This window comes from Thamnophis sirtalis, unplaced genomic scaffold (assembly GCF_051295495.1).
Source record: "Thamnophis sirtalis isolate CommonGarterSnake01/CBP01778 unplaced genomic scaffold, rThaSir2_p1.2 scaffold_15, whole genome shotgun sequence".
Lineage (NCBI taxonomy): Eukaryota > Metazoa > Chordata > Lepidosauria > Squamata > Natricidae > Thamnophis > Thamnophis sirtalis.
Window position 1 is genome coordinate 4,240,434 of NW_028261395.1, and position 19,527 is coordinate 4,259,960.

At 43.6% G+C, this 19,527-nt stretch overlaps 1 protein-coding gene across 1 annotated transcript; it reads left to right on the forward strand.

Annotated features, from left to right (window-relative positions):
- The first annotated feature begins 9,579 nt into the window (after positions 1-9,579).
- LOC148042437 (interferon-induced protein with tetratricopeptide repeats 5-like) lies at positions 9,580-18,524 on the forward strand. Its single transcript, XM_087702390.1, has 2 exons — positions 9,580-9,584; positions 14,682-18,524. Exons 1-2 carry the CDS (start codon positions 9,580-9,582, stop codon positions 16,129-16,131), a joined length of 1,455 nt encoding a protein of 484 aa, XP_087558516.1. The 3' UTR covers positions 16,132-18,524.
- Positions 18,525-19,527: the final 1,003 nt, after the last annotated feature.

Below are 19,527 nucleotides of genomic sequence, written 5' to 3' on the forward strand. Positions count from 1 at the left end.
GGTCTCTCAAGTATCTCTCAATAAAGCGGAGCAGAGCAGTTGCAAAATAGGAGAAAGAAAAATTATAGGCAGGAGAGAATTGTTGTTGACTAATAATAAGTGGGCTAACTAGCTCAGCCTTACTTTTGTACATTGCCCTAAGGAAGGTAAAAAAAAAAAGGAGATAAAAAGGAAAAGATAAAAAAAAATTAACAAAAAAGGGGAGAAAAATAGACAAAAGGGGATAAAATAAAGGAGGAGAGTAAGCAGTGTTTAGTCTGGCTCATAAGTTAAGTTTTGTTATCTTATAAAATAAAAAAGAAATAAGTAAAGGAAGAAGAAGGAGAAAATAAAAAAGGGAAAAAGAGATCCTTGATATAGTGAAATACTATAAGAAAGGTAAAGAAGAAGAAGGCAGGAAAAGTAGTTTTGTTTTGATGGTGACACTTAATAAAAATTGGCACCTAACACAGCATGATTTTTGGCGTTTGTAACAAAAGGGAAAAGAGGAGGGAAAAAAGCACTGTGGAGTGCAGATCAAAACGTAAGAGTAAAAGTTGTTAAATTGTGAAACATTTAGAACCGATGTCTGAAAAAAAAAAAAGAAATATGTTCATGTTCCGCACTTGCGCAAAAACTGGTGGGCGGTAAGGAAATTTTTCCATCAAGAAAGATCCCTTAGTGGGCGGTAAGTAGGAAAAGGTTGACTACCACTGATTTAAATCATCAAACCAAAAGATTGCATAGCCTAATCTGCAGGCAACTTCAAAGTCTTATATTCATCCTGCAGTTCTATATTGTCATTGGTTCCCTGGGCAAAGATATTTCCGTGGCACGACAAAACCGCGCTCCACTAAAGCGCGCCCGATTAAACCGCGTCGCTGACGTCATCAGCAGTGCGACAACAGCGACCGCGGAGAAAAAAGGGTGCTTTAAAAAGCGCTTTGAAAGCAAGCCGATTCAAGTTAAGGTAAGGGTTAGGGTTAGGTTAAGGGTTAGGTTTAGGATTAGGTTAAGGGTTAGGGTTAGGTTTAGCGTTAGGTTAAGGGTTAGGTTTAGGGTTAGCGTTAGGTTAAGGGTTAGGTTTAGGGTTAGGTTAAGGGTTAGGTTTAAGGTTAGGTTTAGGGTTAGGTTTAGGGGGGTTAGGTTTAGGTTTAGGGGTTAATTTTAGGTTTAGCGTTCACAGCGTGCTTTTTTGTCGCGCTGTGATGACATCAGCTACGTGGTTTCGTCGAGCGCGCTTTAGTCGAACGCGGTTTTGTGGTGGAACCGATATTTCAGTCCCAATACATCTGCAGGGTTGGCCTTTCCTGTCCGGACAAAGTAGTGGTTTGTGACATGGACATAAATATGACTTTGCAAAAAGCTAAAATTTTCAGAGCATAATAGTCTCTCAAATTACATACCTAGTATATGGAATTTGACAAGTTATTCATTCTCCATGCTCTTACTATGGCCATAGGACTGATACTGCAGCATTGGAAAGATAAGAGCCGAGGTGGCGCAGTGGTTAGGGTGCAGTACTGCAGGCCACTTCAGCTGACTGTGATCTGCAGTTCGGCGGTTCAAATCTCACCGGCTCAAGGTCGACTCAGCCTTCCATCCTTCCGAGGTGGGTGAAATGAGGACCCAGACTGTGGGGGCAAGTTGCTGACTCAATTTGCTAAAAAAAAATTGGAAACCGCTTAGAGAAGGCTGAAAGCCCTATTAAGCGGTATAGAAGTCTAATTAATAAAATAAATAAAATAAAAGGTAGGGCCACATTCTCTCAACAAATTGAAGAGCTGATTACACTTGCCACCTATGAGTGGATAGAGAAGCATAATATAATATGCAACGCATTTATACTCAGTGGGCATGATAGTCATGGAAGCATATTGAATATATAATGTATTTTTCAGACTATAAGATGTACTTTTTTGTCTCCCAAAAGGGGTTAAAAATGTCTGTGCGTCTTATAGACTGAATATTTCCGAAGCCCCGTCCACCCGCCAGTCATTTTTTGGCCTCTGCACACACTCCTTTTTGAGGCCTTTTTTCAGCTCGTTTTTGAGGCCGTTTTTGAGGCTTTTTTCAGCCCGTTTCCGAGGCTTTTTTCAGCCTGTTTTCAAGGCTTTTTGTTGGCCCGTTCCCCCCCCCAAAAAGTAGGCTGTAAAAAGCCTTGAAAACAGGCCAAAAAAGCCTCAAAAATGGTTAGAAAAAAAGGCTGGAAAAGGCCCCCAAAAAGGGCCGAGGTGCAGAGAGGCCAAAACCCTTTTTTGTTTGTTTTTCTCTTCTAAATTTAGGTGCGTCTTATAATCCGAAAAATACAGTATGTCTTGAATAATAATATACTTTTTTCTCTTGTATTTTTTAACCTCTTTAATATGTTACTTTTCTTTGATAATGTAACATTGCTATCATAATTATCTTTGCAAATTCCAAATAAATTGGCCTTGCAAGTCTCTTATGGCTATTAAAAGGGGGGGGGGGAAATGTAGCCTTTTTTTTTGCTCTTATTTAGGGTGACCAGATGTCCCGCATCTGGTGGGACAGCCACGCCTTTTCATAATTTTTCCCGCGTCCCGGGGCGTTCTCAAAAGATCCCGCTTTAATTTTGGCACCTTCTCGCTCGCTCCCCCACCCATCCGCTGCCGCTCGCATGGGCGGGGTAGTGTAGCGAGTGAACGAGCGGATGGGCGGCGAGCGAGTGAGCCACTCATTCGTTCCCCTGCCCATCCGCTGCCGCTCGCATGGCCTGGGTATTGTAGCGAGTGAGCGAGCGGATGGGCAGGGAGCGAGTGAGCCGCTTATTCGTTCCCCCGCCCATCCGCTGCTGCTTGCATGGGTGGGGTGTAGCGAGTGAGCGGGCGGATGGGCGGGGGAGTGGCTCGCCTTTCCAGCCCCACTTCCACCCGGACAAGCCATGGGAAAGCCTCCGCCTCTCCGAAAAGAGCCACCTGTGTGTGTGGCCCTCGGCGGGGTCTGGAAGTGGAGCCTTTCCCCAAAGCATCCCTCACGCACTTCGGGGGCCGGTGGGCGAGGCGAGCACAGCAGCCGGAGACTCCCCCGCAGGACCACTGTTCCGAAGGCAAGAAAACACCGCGTAGCACTTTTCAACTCTCGCGCAGCCGCAGTGATCTGTTGTGATGAACACGGGGTGACTGGACTGATGATAAGCCCCCGCCACCACCGGACTAACTGCTGCTGCCTCTTCCTCCTCTAACAGCACCGCCGGATTTGCTGCCCGGCGCTGCGGCTGAGGTGAAGCTGCCAAAGCTCTCGCCGTGCTTTTGAGGAGCCTTGAGGCCACGGGAGCCAGTAGGAAGGCGGCGGAGTGGCGGGAGCAGGAAAAAAGGCCCGATGGCTCCTCAAAAGCATGGCGGCGGCGGAGGGGGCAGGGCAGGGGTAACGCAGTGCCCAGCTCAGGTGCTCCGAGCGCAGGGGGAAGAAGCACCGCTGCTGCCATGGGCGGGAGCTTTGGCGGCTTCACCTCAGCGCCAGGCGGCAAAAATTTTAATCAAGAACACCCCCACACCGCCCCGCACTGCACCGCCCTGCTCGCCAATGGTGTCCCGCTTTACCAATTTTAAAATCTGGTCACTTTAATCAACTACCAAAGAAAGAAGAAAAAAACCCCCAGTTATTGGCTCTTCTGCTCTCCATACACCATATTTATACCTTATCCAACACTTTCTTCCCCCTCTCTCCTCCCCCTTTATACATCCTGTCTTCCCTTCATCATTTTCTACTCTACTTCCCCTTCCTTTCTCCTTCTCCTCTCTCCCCTTACCACTCCTCCTTATACACCTCATCTTCCCCCCTCACCCTCTCTCCTGTCCCTCTCTTCCTATCTTTCTTCTCTCCTCTGCTTCCCACTCTTCTACATCCTGTCTTCCCTCCATCCTTTTCTACTCTATTTCCCCTTCCTTTCTCCTTCTCCTCTCTCTTCATTCCACTCCTCCTTATCCTCCTCATCTTCCCCCCTCACCCTCTCTCCTGTCCCTCTCTTCCTATCTTTCTCCTCTGATTCCCACTCTTCTACATCCTGTCTTCCCTCCATCATTTTCTATTCTACTTCCCCTTCCTTTCTCCTTTTCTTTCCCCTTACCACTCCTCCTTATACACCTCATCTTCCCCCCTTCACCCTCTCTCCTGTCCCTCTCTTCCTCTCTTCTCTCCTCTGTTTCCCACTCTTCTACATCCTGTCTTCCCGCCATCATTTTCTACTCTACCTCCCCTTCCTTTCTCCTCCTCTCTCCCCTTACCACTCCTCCTTATACACCTCATCTTCCCCCTTCCCCCTCTCTCCTATCCCTTTCTTCCTCTCTTTCTTCTCTCCTCTGTTTCCCACTCTTTTACATCCTGTCTTCCCGCCATCATTTTCTACTCTACCTCCCCTTCCTTTCTCCTTCTCCTCTCTCCCCTTACCACTCCTCCATATACACCTCATCTTCCCCCCTCACCCTCTCTCCTGTCCCTCTCTTCCTATCTTTCTTCTCTCCTCTGCTACTCTTCCTCTCATTCATTTGGTGTATTAAAGCTTCTGAGCAAACTCCATTCTGTGTTGGTGGTATTTATAATTCCATTAATAATAAGTGGCTCTTCTTGAAAACCTCCAATGATGAAGCACCCACAGTTTCTGAAGGCAAGTTGTCCCATTGGTTGATTCTTCTCACTGCTAGAAAATTTCTCTTTATTTCTAGGTTGACTCTCTTCATGGTAAGTTTCCATCCATTATCTGTCAAGATCCATCTGGAGCTTGAGCTTATCTAGGGCAGGGAGTCCCGTGCCGTCCACACCCACCCAAGCGCCATGAAGGGAAAAAAACATCACAACATGTCACGTGATGGCAACGTGATGCTGTGAGTTTTGACACCCATGATCGAGGCTGTTGGCTCTTCCTGCCAGCTTAATATCTGCAAATTTGATAAGTTCCCTTTCTACTCTATTCTAAGTCTTTGAATCAAACACTTTGGCAACCTCATGAGAAGGAAGGACTCAGAGAAGAACTTAATGTTGGGGAAGATCAAGGGCAAAAGGAGGTTACGACAGAGAATGAGGTGGCTGGATGGAGTCTCCGAAGCAGCAGGCGTGAGCTTAAATGGACTCCAGAGGATGGTAGAGGACAGGAAGGCCTGGAGGAACATTGTCCATGGGGTAGCAATGGGTCGGACAGGACTTCGCAACTAACAACAACAAAGTCATTGAAGAACAGTGGTTCCACCACAAAACCGCAAAGCCCTTATCCGCGCCGACATAAGTGCGGAGGCAAACCCGCGACGTCCGAAGCGCTAAGAAAAAAACGACCCTACCACGATGACATAACCGCGGAGGGCAAATCTGCGCCTACCAAAGCACCCTACCCCTAACCCTAAACCTAACCCTAAACCTAACCCTAAACCTAACCCTAAACCTAGGGGCTCGCAAGCGGGGCGGCGACGCGGGGCGGAGGCAGGCCGCCCTCTTCTTCCTCAACAACATCTCGCCTCAGCCGCCACCGCTGCCGTGTCCTCCGCCGCCAAAGCCTCCCCCAGAGGAAGAGGCAGGGCGGGCGGCATCGGCGGAGCCCGTGCCCCGGCTGCTGCTGCCGGCCCCGCTCAGGCGCCCCGTGGGCTTCCTGCTGCCCCCCGCGGCTGAGCTGGACCCTTCCCGCAGGCTGCTGCTGCTGGGCAGCCCGCTTTGCCCCGTGCCCGCTGCCGCCGTCGGGGGCCGCCCTGGCAGGGGTCTTGGTGGGTGCCCCCAAGATGGGCATTACACCCCCCGGATTGCTGAGCCCCACGCAGGGTGTCCCTGTTGGAGCAGCAGGAGGAGGAGGACTACCTTTGGAGAACAAAGAACGAAGCATGTATCGCCCTTCTGTCACCGTGCTGTTGTCGCGGCGGTGATAACGCGCGGTGATGACGTCGTGGCTTTAGCGACGCGGTTTAATCACCGCTATTTTGACGAGCGCAGTTTTGTCGTGCCACGAAGAATAGTAGGCCTAAGATGGAACCTTGTTGTACCCCACTACTTACTTCCCTCCATGTAGATGTAGTACCATTAAGAACTACTCATTGAGAACAGTTTGTCAGCCAGTTACAAATCCATTTGGTGGTGATGCTGTCCATCCTACATTTTTCTAGCTTATCAAGAAGTAGGTTGTGGTCTACTCTGTCAAATGCCTTGTTGACGTCTAAGCATACTATCTCCACAGCATTTTGCTGGTTTACTAATTTAGTCCCTTTGTCAAATAATGAAATAAGATTGGCTTGGCATGATCTGTTTTTAACAAATCTGTGCTGGCTTCTAGTTCTGGGTTTTGATGATCTTTTCCAGGATCTTCTCAGGTATTGATGTTATAAGACAAATAAATAAATAAATTATTGGTTAGCCTGTAATTTCAGCCTTAGCATCCATACTCCATGCAGCACTTGGTCCTTCTAACCTATTCTATCATCTTCCTTTAACATCACCAATACCAACTCAGAATGCTCACAAAAATGAACATGACTTAGTCCTCACCACCACCACATGGAATCAAATGGTTGCACAAGAATGAAATAAGATTTGTTTGGCATGATCTGGTTATGATAAACCCATGCTGGCTTCTGGTTATAAATTTGCTTGCTTCTAGGCGTTGCTTGATTACGGTAGTATTAGTAACAATTAAGTGTTTATTATTTTTCCAATTTATGCAGCCATCTAAAACAAGTCCTCCAGGTGGTGTACAATTATTGGATAAGGGCCAGAAAGACTGGCTTCAAATCTAACCTTAAGGCAAGAGAAGTCATGAAGAGATATAATCTACCATTATAATCTGTAATCTACCTGCCAGGAACTGCTTGGGGAGGGGACGGAATGTAGAAGGGAGAACTGCTTGGAAGAAAAGCAGGATAGAAATTTTTAGATTTCTGGAGACATCCAAAAGGTTATTTAGATTGTGCACCCTAAAAAAATAACATCTTCAGACCTATTCCCAGATGTGCAGTGCAACACACAGACACACGCACACCTGCTATTCTATTCTAGGGACCTTGGAGGTCTTCTAGTCCAACCCCCTGCCTAGGGAGGAAACCCTACACCACTTAAGAACAAATGGCTATCCAACATCTTCTTAAAGACTTCCAGTGTTGGAGCATTCACAACTTCTGGAGGCAACTTCTGTTCCACTGATTCATTGTTCTCCCTGTCAGGAAATTTCTCCTCGGTTCTAAGTTGCTTCTCTCCTTGATTAGTTTCCACCCATTGCTTCTTGTCCTGTCCTCAGGTGCTTTGGAGAACAGTTTGACTCCCTCTTCTTTATGGCAACCCCTGAGATATTGGAAGGCTGCTATCATGTCTCCTCTAGTCCTTCTTTTCATTAAACTAGGCATACACAGTTCCTGCAACCGTTCTTTATATGTTTTAGTCTCCAGTCCCCTAATCATCTTTGTTGCTCTTCTCCGAACTCTTTCTAGAGTCTCCACATCTTTTCTTCATCGTGGTGACCAGAACTGAATGCAGTATTCCAAGTGTGGCCTTACCAAGGCATTATAAAGTGGTATTAACACTTCACGTGATCTTGATTCTATCCCTCTGTTTATGTAGCCTAGAACTGTGTTGGCTTTTTTGGCAGCTGCTGCACACGGCTGGCTCATATTTAAATGGTTGTCCACTAGGACTCCAAGATCCCTCTCACAGTTACTACTATGGAGCAAGGTACCACCTATACTGTACCCGTGCATTTCGTTTTTGTTGCCTAAATGTAGAACCTGACTCTTTTCACCATTGAATTTCATTTTATTAGATAGTGCCCAATGTTCAAGTTTGTCAAGATCCTTCTGTATCTTTAGCCTATCTTCTGGAGTGTTGGCTATTCCTGCCATCTTGGTGTTATCTGCAAATAGGATGAGTTCCCCATTTATCCCCTCATCCACATCATTAATGAAGATGTTGAAGAGCACTGGGCCTAAACAGAGCCTTGGGGTACTTCACTGCATACTTCCCTCCATGAAGATGCTGTTCCATTGACACGTTGAGTGCGGTTGATCAGTCAGTTACGGATCCTATCTGGTGGTGATGCTGTCTTATCCATATTATTCTACTTTATCTAGTAGTAGGTTATGGTCTACCTTATCCGAGGTGGCGCAGTGGTTAAATGCAGCACTGCAGGCTACTTCAGCTGACTGCAGTACTGCAATTCGGCTGTTCAAATCTCACCAGCTCAAGGTTGACTCAGCCTTCCATCCTTCCGAGGTGGGTAAAATGAGGACCCGGATTGTTGTTGGGGGCAATATGCTGACTCTGTAAACCGCTTAGAGAGGGCTGAAAGCCCTATGAAGCGGTATATAAGTCTAACTGCTATTGCTATTGCTATTATCAAATGCCTTACTGAAGTCCAAGTAAACTATATCGACGGCATTCCTCTGGTCCGCTAATTTTGTCATCAAAGAATCCAATCCATCTGGTGGTGATGCTGTCTAACCCACATTCTTCTACTTTATCTAGTAGTAGGTTATGGTCTACCTTATCAAACACCTTACTAAAGTCCAAGTAAACTATATTGATGGCATTATATTGATAAATATAATTGATGAAGAGCCGAGGTGGCGCAGTGGTTAAATGCAGCACTGCAGGCTACTTCAGCTGACTGCAGTTCAGCAGTTCGGCTGTTCAAATCCCACTAGGCTCAGGGTTGACTCAGCCTTCCATCCTTCCGAGGTGGGTAAAATGAGGACCCGGATTGTTGTTGGGGGCAATATGCTGATTCTGTAAACCGCTTAGAGAGGGCTGAAAGCCCTATGAAGCGGTATATAAGTCTAACTATTGCTAGATAGATGATAGGTAGAAAAAGAGAGAGAGAGAGATGTAGGTAGGTAGGTAGAGATACATAGATAGATCATAGATTGATAGATCGATAGATTGATCAATAGATAGGTGATAGATAGATGATAGATAGATAGATAGATAGATAGATAGATAGATAGATAGATAGATAGATAGATAGATAGATAGATAGATAGATAGGTTGACTCAGCCTTCCATCCTTCCGAAGTGGGTGAAATGAGGACCCAGACTGTGGGGGCGATATATGCTGACTCTGTAAACCGCTTAGAGAGGGCTGAAAGCCCTATGAAGCGGTATATAAGTCTAACTATTGCTATTGCTATTCCTCTGGTCCGCTAATTTTGTCATCAAAGAATGCAATAAGATTAATCTGGCAACCGTTATTAAACACAGAAAAATGCAAGCAGCCTCCATTCCTTCCTGACGCTTCCACTGAGTGTCGTGGGTTAAACTTGACCAGATTTATTCGCCGATCTTGACAGTTATTTACCCCAAACCGGGAAAAGCCAGCCTGATCCCCTTTAACAACGACGGAAATCAGAAGAAATGGAACTCGACTCCGCTCCAGGCTTTACTTTCAGCAGGGGAAAAATGTAGTTTCGATTCTCCCAAGTTCAGTGGATCGTCTAAGTTTCGTTTTTCCTCCCCTCTCCTGCTTTCTTTCTGACCAGACGGGTGACTGACCGTGTGGAGCAAGCGATCTTCTCCTCCCGCTCTTCGCTTTCTGAAATTTAAGGATCGTCATTCCTTTAAGAAAAGGAGATTCCGTGGGTTTTTTTCCCCCTCCCAAGCCTGGATAATAAAACTGCAATTATGAGGTAAGGAAACAGATAATAATAGAGGGAGATCATTCTTCTCTTCCTCCTCCTCCTTTGCTCAATGTCGGGGTTGTTGCATCCTGTGGGGTTGTGTTTTGTTTTGTTATATTTCTTGCGACTGTGTTGTGGTTGGATTGTGGTTCCAAGTGAGCATCCTTTAAAGCAGTGGTCTCCAACCTTGGCAACTTTAAGAGCTGTGGACTTCAACTCCCTTTATTTATTTATCAGCACAAATGCAACACATCCATCCATCCATCCATCCATCCATCCATCCATCCATCCATCCATCCATCCATCCATCCATCCATCCATCCATCAGTCTGTCTCTATTTCTATCATCTCTATCATCCACCTATCATCTATCTATCTCTTTCTATATCTGTCTATCTCTATTCTGTCTGTCTGTCTGTCTATCTATCTATCTATCTATCTATCTATCTATCTATCTATCTATCTATCTATCTATCTTATCTGCTGATGAGAGCTAAATAGCTTGAAATAGATCTATACTAGTCTCCCTTTATTTATTTATCAGCACAAATGCAACACATCCATCCATCCATCCATCCATCCATCCATCAGTCTGTCTCTATTTCTATCATCTCTATCATCCACCTATCATCTATCTATCTCTTTCTATATCTGTCTATCTCTATTCTGTCTGTCTGTCTGTCTGTCTATCTATCTATCTATCTATCTATCTATCTATCTATCTATCTATCTATCTATCTATCTATCTGCTGATGAGAGCTAAATAGCTTGAAATAGAGCTATACTAGTCTCCCTTTATTTATTTATCAGCACAAATGTAACACATACATACATACATACATACATACATACATACATACATACATACATACATCAGTCTGTCTCTATTTCTATCATCTCTATCATCCACCTATCATCTATCTATCTCTTTCTATATCTATCTATCTATCTATCTATCTATCTATCTATCTATCTATCTATCTATCATCTGCTGATGAGAGCTAAATAGCTTGAAATAGATCTATACTAGTCTCCCTTTATTTATTTATCAGCACAAATGCAACACATACATACATACATACATACATACATACATATATCAGTCTGTCTCTATTTCTATCATCTCTATCATCCACCTATCATCTATCTATCTCTTTCTATATCTGTCTATCTCTATTCTATCTATCTATCTATCTATCTATCTATCTATCTATCTATCTATCTATCTATCTATCTATCTATCTATCCAGTCATTTATCATCTACTTTTCATCCAGCTTACCCATCTATATTTATTTTAATCTCTCTGTCTGTCTCTCTCTCTCTATATCTATTTACCCACCTGCATGCCTATTGTTGCCGGTGTTCACACCATTACATCAACCTGTCCCACCCAATAAGGAGGGAGGGTATGTTGAGTTTCCTGTCGGGTAAAGAATCCTGACTTGGGGGGGTGTGTGTGTCCAGAAACAGAATTTTCTCTGCCATAGAACACTCTCCCCCCACACCCTGTGAGGTGGGCCCCCATTCTTCTGGCCATCCAGAAAAGTGTAAAAACATGGCTCTGCAGTCTTGCTTGGTGCTCACATAGGAGCATTCAATGGGATTGGCTCCTGCCCTGAAAGTCACTTTCACCCTCCTTTTTTAATTAACTCTCTCATGTTTAATTTGAATCATCTTTGCCTTTTAATAAAATGTACGTATTGCTTTTACGGTTTGATGTTTCATCTATTTCCTGCCAAGACAGGCAGTTTTAAAATATGATAAATCTTAAAACACAACGCTGGTTGTTCTTAATTGTTGATGGGAAATGGGAAAAAAAGGTGAGAAAAATTAATCAGAGGGGTGTACCTTTAATGTGTTTTACCGTCGTGGTTGGTGTGGCTAGGTGTGTTAATGAAATCCTGAATATAGAAGGAACAGTACGGGAGAAGGGATTGTGACTATGCAAGCAACTCCCATCTTTTTGAAGTTGCTTTTGAGCTAAACACTCAAGTCTACCATCTAAATGGCATTCATGGCACAGCCACAACAATACTCCCATTCAGACTTCTGGGCTTTGAAATACTGATTGGAAAGTATGGAATATAGCAATAGCAGTTAGACTTATATACCGCTTCATAGGGCTTTCAGCCCTCTCTAAGCGGTTTACAGAGTCAGCATATTGCCCCCAACAACAATCCGGGTCCTCATTTTACCCACCTGGGAAGGATGAGTCAACCCTGAGCCGGTGAGATTTGAACAGCCGAACGGCAGAACTGCAGTCAGCTGAAGTAGCCTGCAGTGCTGCATTTAACCACCTTGGCTCTTATTTGACCAAGAAGATGATGAACAGAACAACAGATGCTTTGTGGGTAAAAATGATTATGAGTAATTTTAAAAAATACTACAATTGGCCTGGAAATGTTTATAACTTATAATGAAATTACTTCTTTCTCTTTATACAAGTATAATCAATTTTAATACTTGATTGCCTTCTTTTAAAATACAACAAATGGTATCATCCTCCCATATTTTATCTCCTATGTATAAACAGATCCTCAGAGTAGCGGGGGGGATGATGACCCCCTTTATGGCTTATGGATTTATACTCCCAGAATTCCTGAGTCAGCCATAAAAGGGCCTTGATCAGCAAAGTCCCTTGAGGGTTACCAGAGATACCCATATTTCTATTTTAACCATGATCAAATAAATCAACCTTCAATTCCTTTTACAACCTTGATCTCCTTCAAATAATGCCTAGAGCCACGTGCCACAGGTGGCGCATAGAGCCATATTTGCCGGCACCCGAGCCATCAGTTCCAAAGTACATGCACACACCGGCCAGCTGATTTTCGGCCTTCTAGAGGGCCAGGGCGGGCCATTTTTGCCCTCCCCAGGTTCCAGGAAAGCCTCCGGATCTTGGGGAGGGTAAAAAAAACAGGCACAATCGTTTCTGAACTTCTGGGTTGTGCGTGCATAGGCATGGGTGTGTGTGCTTTGCAATATGGGTGTTGGCATGCATGCATGCATGCTATCACGTATGCGCACTTGCACTTTTGGCACCCAAGAACAAGAAAGTTAGCCGCCACTGCCCTAGATTTTGATTTCATTTTTTTGTCCCTTCCCACAAAATTCTTCATTTCAACAAGCCTCTTTTGCAAATTCCAATATAGGAAAATTTTCAGGTCATTCCATTTGTTTGTTATTTACATGTTCTTTCTTATTAAAAGATTAGCCAGTTTCTTTTGTATGTCTAGTCCTTTTTCCATATTATTCTTACAGTGGATGTATCACTTTTAAATACACTTCCAGATCAGTCGCAATCTTGTCAGATAAAACTTGTTCCCTCTTCCTTAACAACTTTTAAACAGAGTCTATCTATATAGGCAGACATCTTTGAAGTTTCAAACACCGTAGAAATTCAAAACCCGATCAGTGTTACGAAGCTGCTCGGCGCCATTTTGAATATCTCTTTAGCAAGTAAGATATCAGAAGGAATTCTTGTAAAAATGAAGCTAAGGATTAATACAAACAATTGAAAGTTCATGTGTATAGGATCTGCTCGTCTTGAATTCAGTAAATCAAATTTTTGTTCTGAGGATGGGAGATTTGCTTTGCGTTGCTAATAAACAACAGGAATTCCTGGCACGGAGACAATTTTGCTCTCGGGTGTCGCTTCCTCCCCTCCCAGAGTCGATCTGAGAGAGTTAGTTGGCGCGTTGCCCAGCACAATTAGCTCACCTTATCTCCTCCCCCCCCCCAAGAAAAGGTAAACAAGCTGTCAGACGGCTGATGGATTGCTCATCAGACAGATTAACACGTCCAGGATTCTGGAGCTGTAATGACCAGCTCCCACCAGCAAGGCCCTCCCCACCAGAAGTCCTATATAGGCAGACATCTTAAAGCTAATGTCTGAGTCTATTGTTCCAAGATACCTTCCATATGTCCAGTGTTAAAATATTTTGCTTAATTCTGTGTAAGTCAAATTTAAGTGTTCTTCTCCTTTAATTGTAAATTCTCTCTCTCTCTATATATATGTATGTATGTATGTATGTATGTATGTATGTATGTATGTATTTAAAGTCACAACCCCTGGTATGCCCAAATATGGGAGGAAGGTCACACTTCCACTCTCTGTCCTTCGGCTCGTCACAAGAGACCATCCAGACAGAAACCCAATATTTTTTACTGTTGCCTTTTTGTTACATCTGTTATATTTATGCTGATAAATAAATAAAGGGAGACTAGTATAGATCTATTTCAAGCTATTTAGCTCTCATCAGCTAGCCATACCCTTGCTGGGAATCGAACCTGTGCTCTATTGCCTCTTAGGCAGATGTGTTAACCATTGAGCTACAGAGCTCGACTCCTTATCAGCCAGGCCAGGGTGAAAGGTACATATTTAAAGTCACAACCCCTGGTATGCCCAAATATGGGAGGAAGGTCACACTTCCACTCTCTGTCCTTCGGCTCGTCACAAGAGACCATCCAGACAGAAACCCAATATTTTTACTGTTGCCTTTGTTACATTTGTGTTGTATTTGTGCTGATAAATAAATAAAGGGAGACACCTTTCCTCCAGTGTCTAAACTTCAAAGTGTCATCTACCCTCTTTTAAACAATTCTAAACAGGCATTTCCTTATGGGAAGGATTGTTGTAATTAATTTCAGAATTGTATTTTAAATCAAATACAATCAAAGTTCTAATAACGTTTTGCTGTTTATTCCCTACATGTGCTTTTTAAAAAAAGATGAGAAACTCATCTGGTACTTTCTGACTTTGGAACTAAAGGTTCCTAATAGCTAAAAAGCAGTTAACAAGCAATTCCCAAATAAGTATCAAAAATAAGTGTTCATACCCAATGTCTTTCCATCTTTTTATTTCACTGTGATAAAAGCACAGGCATCTTCAGATTAACATTTCTTCTCTGGAAGACCATTACTGAAAATACTACTAATTCCTATCTACCAGTATATTTAAGTGATATCTAAAAAGTACAAAAATCAATCACTAAGTTCAGTTTTTTTTTTAAAAAAAGAAATCTCTAATTATCACGGATAATAGGACTGTTTCTTATTTTCACAAATGTACGTGTGTCTCATTCTCTTTCCTTTCGTCCTGCAGCCTCACCTCCCAGGAAGGTTTAAAGGAGAGTCTCCAACAACTTGAATGCCATTTTACGTGGGAGTTGCAGAAAGAGCACATCGATCCCGAAGAATTGGAGGAAAGAATTGCCGAGCAGATCCGGTTCTTAACCAATAAATCCAAAGTTAGAAATTACAACCTTCTTGCCTATGTGAAATTCCTGAATGGCAAGAAGGACGAAGCAGTGGAAAACTTGCAGAAAGCTGAAAAGACGGTGCCCGTAGAATACCCTGAGGATGTTGAAAAGGGAAGCTTGGTGACCTGGGGCAGCTATGCCTGGCTGCACTACCACATGGGCAATCTTACTGAATCCCAAGCCTACGTGGAGAAGGTAGAAAGCATCTGCAAGCAATTTGGAAGTGAGTCTCCTTATAAGATGGAGCTCCCACAGATCGACTGTGAGAAGGGTTGGGCTCTCCTAAAATTCGGAGGCAGGTATTATGAAAAGGCCAAGGAGAGCTTTGAAAAAGCCCTGGGAAAGGAACCCAAAAACCCAGAATTTAACGCAGGCTATGCCATCACGGTGTACCGCTTGGAAGATTACTATGCCAAAAAAAGTTCAGGAAAAGCCTCTTCGCTGGAACCTTTGAGGCTCGCGGTAAAACTGAATCCCAACGACGTATTTGTGACTCCTCTCCTTGCATTGAAGTTACAGGAAACGAACAGAGGGAAGGAAGGAGAAAGATACATCGAGGAAGTGCTTGGGAAACATCCCGACGTTCCTTATGTGTTGAGGTACGCCGCCAAATTTTACAGGAAGAAAGGAGACGTAGAGACATCACTGCAACATTTGAAGAAAGCATTAAGCTTGACCCCAAACTCTGGATTCTTGCACCATCAGATTGGGGTTTGCTACAGGGCCCAGTACTTCGCGCTGAAAAAAAAGGGGGCCAAGGACCAATTCCAGTCTGTGCAAAAGCAGTACGAGCTGATGAAACTTTGCATTTCTCATTTCCGGAAAGTGGTGGAGCGTAAAACCAAGTTTGTCTATGCTTATATTGACCTTGCTAACATGTATGCCGAAAAACGAGAGATACTGGAAGCAGATAAGACCTTTCGGAAAGTGTTTGCCATCAGCAACCTAACCGCTACAGAGAAGCAACAGCTGCACTTTAATTATGGACGTTTTCTGGAATGTCATAGGAAGTCAGAAAGGGATGCTATGAAACAGTACCTGGCTGGGCTGAAAATTGAAAACCATTCGTTTGACCAAAAGAACTGCGAAAGGAGCTTGAAGCAATTGATAGATAAGACAGATAAGAAAGGTCAGAAATGCGTTGAGGTATTCGAAAGCAAAGGATTCATCGCCGAACGCGATGGGTTCAAAGAAAGAGCCATCGAAGCCTACGAATCCGCCCTGAAAATGGATCCTGGGAACGAAGAGTGTCTGAGTGCAATTATGAACTTGAAGCTTTCCTTGAAAAGCTAAATGTTTGCTGTGTTTGGAAAGCAAATGGTTTCCAAATATTTCCTGCCGGGGGTCAAAGCCTTAAACTTAGCAGTTGCCCCAAGCTAGAGTACTTACATCTCTGCTGTGTGTGTGTGTGTGTGTGTGTGTGTATTTTAAAAGAATATTAGCTTCTAATAAGGCCTTCTTAGAACAAGTCAAAACATTGAACGGAACAGCAAGCAAGATTTAAAAAACCTACGTCTATATGGGGATGAGGTGAAATCTTACAATGATGCTCTGCAGCTTCAACAAGTCCTTGCAGAAGCTGCGATGGTTTTTGCATGTATCCCGATTTACCACTCAGTCACGGTAGCACAGTGGCGAGAAGGCAGTTTTGCAGGCTAATTCTGCTGACGGCCGGTACTTCGATTTTCACTGGGTAACCCAGAGTGTTGAGGGCAGTATGCTGACTCTGTTAACCGCTTAGAGAGGGCTATTAAGATTTAAGATTTAGTTTATTTGTGTGTGTGTGTTTGTGTGTGTGTGTATTTTAAAAGAATATTAGCTTCTAATAAGGCCTTCTTGGAACAAGTCAAAACATTGAACGGAACAGCAAGCAAGATTTAAAAAACCTACGTCTATATGGGGATGAGGTGAAATCTTACAATGATGCTCTGCAGCTTCAACAGGTCCTTGCAGAAGCTGCGATGGTTTTTGCATGTATCCCGATTTACCACTCAGTCACGGTAGCACAGTGGTTAGAAGGCAGTTTTGCAGGCTAATTCTGCTGACGGCCGGTACTTTGATTTTCACTGGGTAACCCAGAGTGTTGAGGGCAGTATGCTGACTCTGTTAACCGCTTAGAGAGGGCTATATAGATTTAAGATTTAGTTTATTTGTGTGTGTGTGTGTGTGTGTGTGTATTTTAAAAGAATATTAGCTTCTAATAAGGCCTTCTTAGAACAAGTCAAAACATTGAACGGAACAGCAAGCAAGATTTTAAAAACCTACGTCTATATGGGGATGAGGTGAACTCTTACAACGATGCTCTGCAGCTTCAACAAGTCCTTGCAGAAGCTGCGATGGTTTTTGCATGTATCCCGATTTACCACTCAGTCACGGTGGCACGGTGGCGAGAAGGCAGTTTTGCAGGCTAATTCTGCTGACGGCCGGTACTTTGATTTTCACTGGGTAACCCAGAGTGTTGAGGGCAGTATGCTGACTCTGTTAATCGCTTAGAGAGGGCTATTAAGATTTAAGATTTAGTTTATTTGTGTGTGTGTGTGTGTGTGTGTGTATTTTAAAAGAATATTAGCTTCTAATAAGGCCTTCTTGGAACAAGTCAAAACATTGAACGGAGCAGCAAGCAAGATTTAAAAAACCTACGTGTATATGGGGATGAGGTGAAATCTTACAACGATGCTCTGCAGCTTCAACAAGTCCTTGCAGAAGCTGCGATGGTTTTTGCATGTATCCCGATTTACCACTCAGTCACGGTGGCACAGTGGTTAGAAGGCAGTTTTGCAGGCTAATTCTGCTGATGGCCGGTACTTCGATTTTCACTGGGTAACCCAGAGTGTTGAGGGCAGTATGCTGACTCTGTTAACCGCTTAGAGAGGGCTATATAGATTTAAGATTTAGTTTATTTGTATGCCGCCCTTCTCCGGGAGGGACTCAGGGCAGCGAACAACTCAAAGGGGGGGGGGAAGGGAACATAAAACACAATACACGTGATTAAAATAAGCAAGAATCATACAACCATACAAGTTGAGAGGGGAGGGGAACTCATCAACCCCAGGCCTGCCGGCACAGCCAGGTTTTGACGGCTTTCCGGAAGGCCTGGAGAGAGGTGAGGGTCCGAATCTCCGCGGGGAGTTCATTCCAGAGGGCCGGAGTTATAGGCAGGAGAGAATTGTTGTTGGCTAATAATAATAAGTGGGCTAACTAGCTCAGCCTTACTTTTGTACATTGCCCTAAGGAAGGTTAAAAAAAAAAAAGAGATAAAAAGGAAAAGATAAAAAAAAAAATTAACAAAAAAGGGGAGAAAAATAGACAAAAGGGGATAAAATAAAGGAGGAGAGTAAGCAGTGTTTAGTCTGGCTCATAAGTTAAGTTTTGTTATCTTATAAAATAAAAGAAAGAAATAAGTAAAGGAAGAAGAAGGAGAAAATAAAAAAGGGAAAAAGAGATCCTTGATATAGTGAAATACTATAAAAAAAGGTAAAGAAGAAGGCAGGAAAAGGAATTTTGTTTTGATGGTGACACTTAATAAAAATTGGCACCTAACACAGCATCGTTTTTGGTGTTTGTAACAAAAGGGAAAAGAGGAGGGGGAAAAAGCACTGTGTGGAGTGCAGATCAAAACGTAAGAATAAAAGGAGTTGTTAAATTGTGAAACAAATTTAGAACCCATGTCTGAAAAAAAAAAGAAATATGCTCATGTTCCGCACTTGCGCAAAAACTGGTGGGCGGTAAGGAAATTTTTCCATCAAGAAAGATCCCTTAGTGGGCGGTAAGTAGGAAAAGGTTGACTACCACTGATTTAAATCATCAAACCAAAAGATTGCATAGCCTAATCTGCAGGCAACTTCAAAGTCTTATATTCATCCTGCAGTTCTATATTGTCATTGGTGCCCTGGGCAAAGATATTTCCGTGGCACGACAAAACCGTGCTCCACGAAAGCGCGCCCGATTAAACTGCGTCGCTGACGTCATCAGCAGCGCGACAACAGCGACCGCGGAGAAAAAAGGGTGCTTTAAAAAGCGCTTTGAAAGCAAGCTGATTCAAGTTAAGGTAAGGGTTAGGGTTAGGTTAAGGGTTAGGTTTAGGATTAGGTTAAGGGTTAGGGTTAGGTTTAGCGTTAGGTTAAGGGTTAGGTTAAGGGTTAGGTTAAGGGTTAGGTTTAAGGTTAGGTTTAGGGTTAGGGGTTAATTTTAGCTTTAGCGTTCACAGCGTGCTTTTTTCGTCGCGCTGTGATGACGTCAGCTACGCAGTTTCGTCGAGCGCGCTTTAGTCGAACGTGGTTTTGTGGTGGAACCGATATTTCAGTCCCAATATATCTGCAGGGTTGGCCTTTCCTGTCCGGACAAAGTAGTGGTTTGTGACATAGACATAAATATGACTTTGCAACCAGAGCTAAAATTTTCAGAGCATAATAGTCTCTCAAATTACATACCTAGTATATGGAATTTGACGAATTATTCATTCTCCATGCTCTTACTATGGCCATAGGACTGATACTGCAGCATTGGAAAGATAAGAGCCGAGGTGGCGCAGTGGTTAGGGTGCAGTACTGCAGGCCACTTCAGCTGACTGTGATCTGCAGTTCGGCGGTTCAAATCTCACCGGCTCAAGGTCGATTCAGCCTTCCATCTTTCCGAGGTGGGTGAAATGAGGAGCCAGACTGTGGGGGCAAGTTGCTGACTCAATTTGCT